Source organism: Carassius auratus, chromosome 18 (assembly GCF_003368295.1).
Source record: "Carassius auratus strain Wakin chromosome 18, ASM336829v1, whole genome shotgun sequence".
Taxonomy (NCBI): Eukaryota; Metazoa; Chordata; class Actinopteri; order Cypriniformes; family Cyprinidae; genus Carassius; species Carassius auratus.
The window spans coordinates 477,501-488,791 of record NC_039260.1 but is presented as its reverse complement, the minus strand read 5'-3'; the positions used below and the strand labels follow the sequence as shown (position 1 = coordinate 488,791).

General features: G+C 40.0%; 1 protein-coding gene across 2 annotated transcripts in view; it reads right to left on the bottom strand.

The window, feature by feature from the left end:
• Positions 1-7,668: 7,668 nt before the first annotated feature.
• Positions 7,669-11,291, bottom strand: part of sppl2a (signal peptide peptidase like 2A) — an 8,899-nt gene continuing 5,276 nt past the window's right edge. Inside the window, exons 11-16 of one of the 2 annotated variants that reach the window (XM_026286920.1) lie at positions 11,280-11,291; positions 10,663-10,762; positions 10,504-10,584; positions 10,254-10,417; positions 9,258-9,291; positions 7,669-7,952 (exon numbers count right to left, since the gene is read on the bottom strand). The exon at positions 11,280-11,291 is cut by the window's right edge and continues 36 nt beyond it. In XM_026286920.1, coding sequence (XP_026142705.1) covers positions 7,918-7,952; positions 9,258-9,291; positions 10,254-10,417; positions 10,504-10,584; positions 10,663-10,762; positions 11,280-11,291 — 426 coding nt within the window. In that variant the 3' untranslated portion in view covers positions 7,669-7,917. The remainder of the gene's footprint in view (positions 7,953-9,257; positions 9,292-10,253; positions 10,418-10,503; positions 10,585-10,662; positions 10,763-11,279) is intronic. The other variant, XM_026286921.1, reaches the window with a different exon arrangement.

Here is an 11,291-nt window from a genome sequence, read left to right as displayed (position 1 = left end):
CGAAGTACTTTTTATTTTTAATTTCAGGTAATATCCAAAGATTTGCATTCATCGGAAATAAAAATCTTTTGTAACATTGTAACATTCTCTTTTCTTTTTTTTTCTGGGGGGAGGGGGGGTTATAGAAATTAATAATTTTATTTAGCAAGGATGCTTAGCTTTACATTGATCAAGAAGACATTTATAAATGTTTAAAAAAAGATATCTATTTCAGATAAATGCTGTACTTCTGAACTTTCTATTTATCAAAGAAACCTAAAAAAAAAAGAAAAAAAACTACTCAACACAATAATAAATGTTTTTGAGCAGCAAATCAGAATATTAGAACGATTTCTGAAGATCATGAGACTGGAGTAATGGTGCAAAAAATCAGCTTTGAAATCAGAAATAAATTACATATTAAAATATATTCATATTGAATGCAGTTATTTTGAATATAAAAAATATTTCACAATATGAATTATATTCTGGATCAAGTAAATGTAAAGGCTTCTTTAAAAACATGAAATATTAACTTCTGACTGGTAGTGTGTCTATTATTGTGAAGAATGGCTTGATTTCACTTTGGACTGCTAAATGATGAAATGTAAGTGAATCATCAGATGTGTAATAATCGTGAAGATGAGATGAAGAATCATGATTAGATCCAGTCTCTGTACGTGACTCCATCAAACTTTACAGTCTGGACACTGATAACAGCTTCAGCTCGAGACGAATTAAAGGACACACATCTCAGATGAGGATTTCTGATAAACGCTATGAAGATCATGGTCCTCTAGCTCCATAAACACAGAGATAACGGCCGTGTCTTTATCAGATGTTCAGATAACACACACACACACACACACACACACACCTGCACCGACTGAACCCAATCCACATCACAGCGATTCAGTCCAGCACACAAACACTTCCAGGTCACCAGGGGTCACGGCACACTACTAGAGGTCAGTGACTCTTTTATTTATGCTGTTTATTACTGCATTTCAGTTTATAATACACTAAAAACACTCACATTTCAAATAAACGTTGCTCTTCTGAACTTTCTATTCATCTGTGAATCCGGAACAATACAATGCCTCACGCTTTCCACAGAAATAATACTCAGAGATGTTTCTCGAGCAGTAAATCATCATATTTTCATGATTTCTGAAGATCATGTAACACTGAAGACTGGAGGAATGATGCTGGAAATACAGCGGAGCATCACAGAAATACATTACACTTTAACACAGAAAAGTGCTGCTTTACACTATAATAATAATATTTCACTGTTTTACTGTATTTTAGAAGAGACTCCTAAAAGTTCAACACCCCGGTGTGTGACTGAAATGACTCCTCTGACTGTTTTCTCAAACACACACACACACATACACACACACACTCGTTGTCTATACAGTGTCTGACCGCTGGAAATCTGCTTTCATTTACTGATGAAACAGATCCTGAGAGTGGGTCAAACCTCCACCGATCGTCCTTCACCTTCAGATCTGAACTCAGCTGGAGCTGGTGTGTGTGTGTGTGTGTGTGTGAGACTGATATCACAGTATCGAATTCGTCATAACACTGGCCTTTACAAACACAGCAGACTCTCTCTCACACAGAAAGCGCTCTTTTCCAGACTCTAAATGAAACGACTTGATTATTAATGACAGTCTCTTCCCATCTCAGACTGAAGGGAGTCTCTCCACAGACCGGCTCAGATCAGAAATTACTGTGTTTGACTCAAACTACTGAATCTGATTTAAACACAGAGTTCAGCTGCTCGAGGTAAGAGTGAATTACAGTCTCTCTCTCTCTCTCTCTCTCGGGTCTGGTATTACAGTAATCTTGAGCATGTGACGCTTAAGTTTCTGTGTGAAGAAAATACATCCACTGTTTCAGCTGAAACACACACACACACACACACACACACAGTCTGTCAGATCAGAAATCATCAGTGTCCTGCAGCACAGAAGCGGTCATCAGTAGTTTGTTTGTAATGTTTGATTAGTAATACTCATTGCGAAGATACATCTGAACAACTTTAAAGATGATTTTCTCAATATTTAGATTTTTTTGCTCCCTCAAATTCCAGATTTACACATAGTTGTGTTTCAGACAAATATTGTCCTCCGAACAAAACCATGATTTATTCAGCTTCAGAAAAACGGACCGGTTTTGCTCGAGGGACACAGTTGATTGATTAAAGCACAGATCAGTCAGGACAGATGCACATGGTGAGGAACGTGCCGTCGGTTCATCAACCAATCCGCCAAGAAAACATCGAAATAATTTTAAAAATGTAGAATTCAAGAACATGCTGTGAAGAGGAGATCCGTACACACATCACAAACTCAAGACGTTCTCGAGACGCAGACGTCTAACTCACGTCTCTGGAGATCAGGGTTTTCTGAACAGCACAGATGTGTTTTATAAACCTGCGTCGAGTCAAACATCAGAGATGCAGTAACACGACTCAAACGTGTTCAGAGACACGGACAGAAGCACATATTAACAGGTTCCAGCGCTCGCTCCTTCATCTCTTCATCTCTTTAACAGCCGCTGTCTCCATCAATCACCAGAAATTAGGAAAATACCACCAAACCTTTCACAAGTTTCAACCCTGAGGGATATTACACCATAAATACCAATATATATGAATAATATCCCACTCTTGAACTGAATTGCAAAGCTCTTTGTCTGCGGTTAAGGTTTGGTGGTTTAGGTTAGGGTTAGGTTTAAGGGTCAAGATGTAACTACTGATATAAACTACAGAACTACAGGAAGCTACTGTTATATAAAGTAACAAGCGCATTGTATCAAATGATTAATTTAAATGCAATACATAAGATAAAAATAAGACACAAAGTGGGTCTATGAACACAACTCATTGGCTCGTCATGATGACTTTGCTTCTTGTGTGGAACATAAAAGAAGATATTCTGAAGAACGCTGGGAACCGAACAGCACTGACACAGGAATATTTCTCAAAATACCTTCTCGTGTGTTCCAAAGACGACACAAAGTCAAACAAGATGAAATGATGACGAACAACAATAAAGACCATGACGCACGCCGTCCTTCTGTCGAACACCAAACTAAACTATCATCTAATTCTGACGCTCTATTGAGCAGCGCTTCTCCGAAACGGAGCAGGAATATTAGCTTTGAGACCCATCCACGTTCATCGTGTTCTTACAGGGGTCACGAGGGTCAGCTCAACTAGTTTAGACAAAAATCAGCCCTAGGCCCAAAAACACCCAGGAGCCTGTAGTGCAGGTAAACCAGGTTCCATTCGCCCAGAACCACCACAGAAGAGACGATCAGATCAGATCAGATAATCAATAACTACACGACCCTGGACCTGAACCCGCGCATTACACCATCATCTGAAGCTGAATAAATGATCTCTCCAGTGATGTGTGGTTTGTGAGGAGGACAATATTTGTCTGAGATACAACTATTTGAAAATCTGGAATCTGAGGGAGCAAAAAAATCTAAATATTGAGAAAATCATCTTTAAAGTTGTTCAGATGAAGTTCTTAGCAATACATATTACTAATCAAACATTAAGTTCTGATATATTTACAGTAGGAGATTTACTAAATATCTTCATGAACATGATCTTTACTTAATACCCTAATGATTTTTGTCATAAAAGAGAAATGTATAATTGTGACTCATACAGTGTTTTGTTGTCTATTTCTACAAATATATCTGTGACACTGATGACTGCTTCTGTGCTGCAGGACACTGATGTGAATAATGTCACTTCACTATTGTAAACAAACACTTACACCGATGTATACCAACTAATAGTCTAGAAACATACAAGCTGAGTCCATAAACACAAACACACACTGAGGAACACAAACACACACGGAGGAACACAAACACACACGGAGGAACACAAACACACACTGAGGAACACAAACACACACGGAGGAACACAAACGCCAGATGATCGGGATCCATTACGAGTGGAACGAATCTAACAAGAATCTGTCAACATTAATATCTGGATATTGTTTAGTTTACGCAGTAAATTACAGTAGATTACACAGCTACATGCAACCTTGTTTGCCAACATTTTTCCAAAATATCTTCTTTTGAGTTCAACAGAAGAACCCCACACAGGTTTGGAACAATCTGAGCACGAGTAAATGATGACTGTCTCTTTAAGATCCATGGAACCTTTCCATCGCACACGAGCTTTTTAACAGTAAAACACGGTTCTTTTAAAGAACTGTTCATAAAAAGATTCTTCTGTGAAAGACTCTCGGAGCAAGTTATTTTTGTGCCGCTGGAATAAAATAAACGCCACTAGTATTTGAAGAGCTGCTGAACGTCACAGTGTTTGCCTGAGAATCATCAGATCTGTTTAGAAACACTGATTTACGATTTTATCACGATTTCGAGTCTCATAGTAATCTCACCATCGCTGGATTCGAGGACTTCACTTGATTTATACTTCAGTAGATCGTTAGCGTCACGTGACGCTCCAGCAGCACGGACACACGCCAGAACACGAATTCACAAACACAAACATATTTCCAAAGTGTAAGTGAACATAAAACAGCGCAAATCTAACATGATTATAATCAGCGCGAGTGAGCGCAGAACTCGCGCCATTCACGAGCCGCGCGCGGCGCCAACGCAGTGTTTATGTTTGAATATTGTTATATTTAACCGTTATTACAGTTATTATGCCTCTGAGTGTCAGTGGGCTGCGGAACCGAGCGCAACGCGAGCAGCTAAGCTAACTCGACTGTTTCCATAACCGGAGGCTTTACGTTCATTCCGCGCACGATCGTTGTGATCTACGTACGACGGTGTTCGAACGCGACGCCAGATGTTTCCAGCGCGCTCCGCCGGTACCGGGGTTCGGTGCGCACACGCGTCACAGCAGCTAACGCTAGCGGCGAGCCACGAGCAAGAACGCTTCGACGCGACGCCCGACCAGCTGTCAGCGCGTTCGTCTCGTGCGCCACGCAAGCGCTAGAATACCACAGAGATGCGTACCATTCTCTTCACCGTTCAGAGTCGCGACGCGCTGATCCAGAGCGTCTAGCCATCTATCGGCGCCGTGCTGCTCGGTGAGCCGCGGAAGAAGATCCCGGTGGCGGCGGAGGGAGTCGTGTGCGCCCGCTGCAGCTCCAGCGGAAGGTGGATTTTTCATAATTGTGGGACTCTGGACTGACGCCGCGTGACGGAGGAGGTTTGAGCCCCGCCCCCCAGCTGAGTCAGAGCGGGGGGCGGGACGTCACGTCTCACCTACACACACACACACACACACACACACACACACACACACACACACACACACACACACACACTCTCTCTCTCTCTCTCTCTCTCTCTCTCTCTCTCTCACACACACACACACACACACACACACACACATGTTTGTTTGTGTGTAAAGTGTTTTCATCCCATAGGTGTAATGGTTTTTATTCTGTAGAAACTGTATATTCTATGTCCCTTCACCAACCCTACACCTAACCCTAACCCTCACAGGAAACTTTGTGCATTTTTACTTTCTCAAAAAAACTCATTCTGTATGATTTATAAGTGATTTGAAAAATGGGGACATGGGTTATGTCCTCATAAGTCACCCACTCCTTGTAATACCTGTGTCATACCCATGTCATTATACAGAGTGGTGTCCTGATATGAGACAAAAACATGCACACTCTCTCTCTCACACACTCACACACACACACACACATCTCCAGCAGCCACTGACAGCATGGACACACACACTCGAGCAGATACTAAGTGTGTTTATATGCTCTTTAAGTGTGTTTACCTTTGCTCTGGACCAAGAAAGAAAATTAAATGTAGTTCTAATTTGCTCAGGATACACACTGCCGTTTGCACACCAAGCCTAAAGATACTACAGAACTTATGATATGAGTTGAACTAAAGTGTTTCTATGACATTTCAAATTGGGATGTTCACACTTGTGATGTTTGGTTCAATTAAAACTGGTGCGATCGCTTTGTTTTAGTGTGGTGTGATTGAATAAGTGTGAACTCTGTGATTTGAACCTGGGTGTGCATCAAATGTGGTTTGACTGATATATGAATACAACAAAGACATCAACAAACCAAAGAAAGCACATGATGTCATAACATGTGACCCTAAAATACAGAAAGGTGGAGTTCATGCTGCTTTTTGACTCTTTATTTCATACTTTTCATTCTCTCTGGGGTTCAGGTCGGGTGACCAACACCATGGTCATTTAACCAACTCTTGGTGCTTTTGGCAGTGTGGGCAGGTGCCAAAAATGAAATAAATATTTTGTGTGCTCCAAGATTTCTTGGTAAATGGGTGCAGTGACTTTGGTTTTCAAAAAACACAATGGACCAACAGCGGTAGACGACATTGCACCCCAAATCATCACAGACTGTGGAAACACTGGACTTCAAGCAACTTGGGCTACGAGCTTCTCCACCCTTCCTCCAGACTCTAGGACCTTGGTTTCCAAATGAAATACAAAACTTGCTTTCATCAGAAAAAGGGGACTTTGGTTCACTAGGCAACAGTCCAGTTCTTCTCTTCCTTAGCCCAGGTAAGATGCCTCTGAGGTTGTCTGTGGTTCAGTAAATCTCTCAACACGTCTGTGTGTGGTGCTCTTGATGCCTTGACCCCAGCCTCAGTCCATTCCTTGTGAAGTTCACTCAAATTCTTGAATTCAGTTTGCTTGACAATCCTCATAAGGCTGTTGTTCTCTCAGTTGGTTGTGCATCTTTTTCTTCCACACTTTTTCCTTCCAGTCAACTTTCTGTTAACATGCTTGGATACAGCACTCTGTGAACAGCCAGCTTCTTTGGCAATGAATGTTTGTGTCTTATCCTCCTTGTGAAGGGTGTCAATGATTGTCTTCTGGACATCTGTCAGATCAGCATTCTTCTCCATGATTGTGTAGCCTAGTGAACCAAACTGAGAGAACATTGTGAAGGGTCAGGAAACCTTTGCAGGTCTTTTGAGTTGATTAGCTGATTTGCATGTCACTATATTCTAATTTGTTGAGATCATGAATTGGTGGGTTTTTGTTAAATGTGATCCAAAATCATCACAAATAAAAGAACCAAAGACTTAAACCACTTTAGTCATTGTGCACTGAATTTATTTAATAAACTAGTTTAACAATTTTGGATGAATAACTGAAATAAATTAACTTTTCCAATTAAAAAAATTAAATGTCTTGAGATGCACCTGTAAATAGTCATACTAAAGCCTGGTTTTCACTTAGGTCTGTTTATGTTACTAAAAAATATCAGATTACTCCATCTTCAAGATAATAAGTAGCTTACTTGATAACCAAAATAATCATTAGTTACAGCCCTAGATTAGTTTTATACAACTGCATTGTTTTATTTTTTGTTAATTAAAAGACAAATATTTTGTCATTGAAATTTTTTAATGTATATTATTTAAATATTGTCTTGTTCTAGTGAACCAAGTCTCTGTATATTATCTCAAGTGTATTGTCACACCCCTAGAGCTGATAATCAGTGATCTAGCTCATAATTTTCCAAGTGTATGAATCATGAGTCAATCATATATTCATAAAAAAATCAGTTTGAATAAAGAAAGCGATATCTTTGTCATAGTATCCTTTCAAATGTTAAAGTTGCCGCAGTCATTGCATGCTTTGCATCTGAATTATCAATCATCCGCTTTAGTTTTCAGATTTGTATTTATTTTGATCACAGAGATAGAGTGTTAAACTATTCGTTGGGTTTTCGTCAAATATTCCCAAAGTTATAAAATGATCACATAAAAAAGTGAAAGACAAAAACAGCAGGTTGATCTGGTTAAGGCCCCTTAAATAACGATTTTCAGACAGTCTGTTGTTTTAGTAAAGTGTCCCAGTGATGAAGATGATGATGAGATTCGTATCAGAAACACAGCGTTCCCATCAGATCATCATGAAGACGGCGTATTCCTCTTCACTGCTCCATCTGAAGACACAGAGACAGACGTCACACAGAAACACTGCGAGTCTCAGCTCAGATGAAGCTGACACACACACACACACACACACACACACACACACGCATACACGCACACACACACAAACTCACTAACAGATACAACTACAGCCACTTGAAGAGATTTCTAGCAGTTTCTGCATTTTAGTACTTGTCGCATTAAAAAATAAAATTATAAACTAAATGTTTTTAAATTTTAGTTTTGATTTATTGAGCAGTAAAGTAAAACTCATTCACTAACTGTGTACTCGTGAATTTGTTTGAAATCAGCTTACACATATTTTCACAGACAAATCATGATTCATAATTAACTTTCATACAAAAATGTATTATAAATTCATGATTTTTTTATAAGGATTATTGAAATCACACATTTTATACATGGTTATTTAATGCTTTATTTAATACTTATTCAAGTATATTCAATGCATACCATTAAATACATATATTATTAAAATATACTTAATGCTCATCATTAAAATACATATGTAAAAGAGTGAGATAAAGCTGGAGATGCATAAAAATGCAGACATACACCGCTAACGAGTGGATTATATTCTGGATCTGAATAATGAGTGTTTGTGCTTGAAATGATTTTGAGGATGACACACTTCTGGATCCTTCTGCACACCTTTAGAGTTTATTTTGAGTTTGGAGTTTTTCTGAAAATGATAAAAGCTGTATTGTGCAGAAGGCTGATAAATTGAGATTATTTGGGTGAGTTTTATACCAATAACAAACCTCAGGAATGCTGTCGTTCATTTACAACACTACAAATTCATTTCAACGAGCTTTTGAGCTGATTCATGTGTGTACACCTCTGCATTAGGGGAGTATACATATGAATAATCAACATATGTGTTAATGAGAATCATGGCATTAAAACTTCCAAACAAATCACTGCTGTCCGGTAAGAGATTCAGTTAAAGTGATGCTGAGACAGAAAAGCAGGTGTTTTATGTGTTTATGCTCATGAGTCGTGTGTTAGTTACAGCAGACAGCAGCTGAGAAACTGAAATCATCAGATAAACATGCTGGAGAGACACAAGCAGCTCATCTACACACACAGACGTGTACTCTAGCGCCACCATGTGGTGAACACACACACCGCAGGGCAGGAACACACACAGACGGAGAGAGAGAGAGAGACAGACACACACACACACACACACAGACAGACAAAGAGACACACACACAGACACACACAGATACACACACACACACAGACAGAGGGCAGCACTGAGCAGAATGGAGGACTAAAACAAGAGCTCAAACCTGATAACAAGGGCTTCCTAGACTCCTCCAGGACCTGATGGAGACCAAGTCACATTTTAAATCTTATAAAACACACAAACACACATACATCTGAATCTCAGATCACACATCTCTCTCTCACACACACACACACAATGTCCTCGGCCAAAAACACACAGATGCCTGCACAGATGTCACACACACTCAGTTTCCAGTGCCTTTAAACAGCTGTATTATTATTGTTAGGCAAATATGTTTTTAGCTTGTTCTTTAATTTATTAATTTAGCAGACTTCACACATTCTGGAAAATTGAACCCATGACCTTAGGAAGTGAAAGGAAGTGAGATTTTCAACTGAAACCGTGAATCTTAGCTATTCATTAAACACAAGTCAAAGAAACACACAATGAATCTCTGTCTCCTGGCGATATATTGAGACTGAACATGATTTACAGCATTATTACTGGAATCCAGAGCCTCAGGCTGATGAGGAAATCTTTTCTGTGAACTGATTCAGTTCACTAGTTTGTTTACATAATCAGACAATGATGTAATATTATTAAAAGACCCACTAATGTTGTGAAAAGTGGATGTTGTTCATGTCTGAAGCATATAAAGTGAATAAACTCATCTTCATCAGCTCAGCTTTTCACAGAAACAATGAGAAACCATAAAAACGCTGAATCGAGTGTTCGGTTCACTCCAGCTCATCTCTCTTGGGTCCGAGCCGAACTGATTCCTCGGTTCAGTGACTCTTAGAGAAAGTTCATTCATCACAGGATCATATTTGACTGTCAGACGTCTGAAAGTGAGTTTAATCGAGTGTCTGTAGATCTGAGCTGCTCTAGCCGGGATCTGATTCACAACAATGATTCATCAGCCTGAGGCTCTGGATTCCAGTAATAATGCAGTAAATCATGATCAGTCTCAATATATCGTCAGGAGACAGAGATTCATTGTGTGTTTCTTTGTTGAGAGTTAACAACAGAGTTAACAGCTAACGCTGAATCTCGTCACCTGATTGGCTCCAGAGCCGCTCCAGAAGTGTGTGAACTCCTTGCGGACGCCGGCGAGGACGGAGCTGGTCAGGAGCGTACAGGGAACCAGGTACAGCAGCGCCGGCTGACCCATCTGAGACAACAGCATCACAGCGAAGGTCAGCAGCAGACCCACGGCGTACGCTGCACACACAAACACACACACACACACACACACACCGTTAGAGCACAGTCTCTGCTGCAGGAGGATCATCAGGAGAAGCTCGTACCCACGCTGCAGGAGATGAAGTAGACTCTTCTGGAGTTCCCCATCCACACATCAAACCTGTGACAGTAGGCCACCAGCAGACCTGCACACACACACACACATCATCACGGCTCAGAGCTGCTGGCCCCGCCCCCGGCCCCGCCCCCGGGCAGTGTCTGACCTGGTATGATGATGTCACCGTAGCCCAGGATGGAGAACTGCATCATACACAGATTCTGAGCCAGCGCAGAGAACTGTGGGATACGCATCACCACCGGCAGCTGGACCACACACACACACACACACACACACACACACACACACACAGATATAAATACATCCAGCTATACCTGTATGTACACTGGTGTGAGAACATCTCAGCTGTTTGATCGTTTACATCACTGAAATATGTCAACTATAAGATATTAAGATATTATAAACATCAACATCATGATTTTCTGTAAAGCAAAACATTCATTACACAAAATAAAGTGTTTTAAAAACTATTTTTTCTCCATGAGTAATTCTCATTAAATTCATCATTATAGATTAAAGCAATTCTAATACATTTATAATATAAGCCTATAATTCAGTAATAAAGGCTTTATTTTACCTTGAACAAAATGTAATTTGTTATTTTTTTCTTTTGATTTTGAGATTAAACTGGACTGAAACAACTGAAATGTTCTCAACAGGACTTTATGGAAAAAATATCAAACACTTGATACTTAGTGAGAGTGAGTGTGTGTGTGTATGTGTGAGTGTGTGTGTCTGTATCTGTGTGTGTGTGTGTCTCACTTTCTCGTAGGA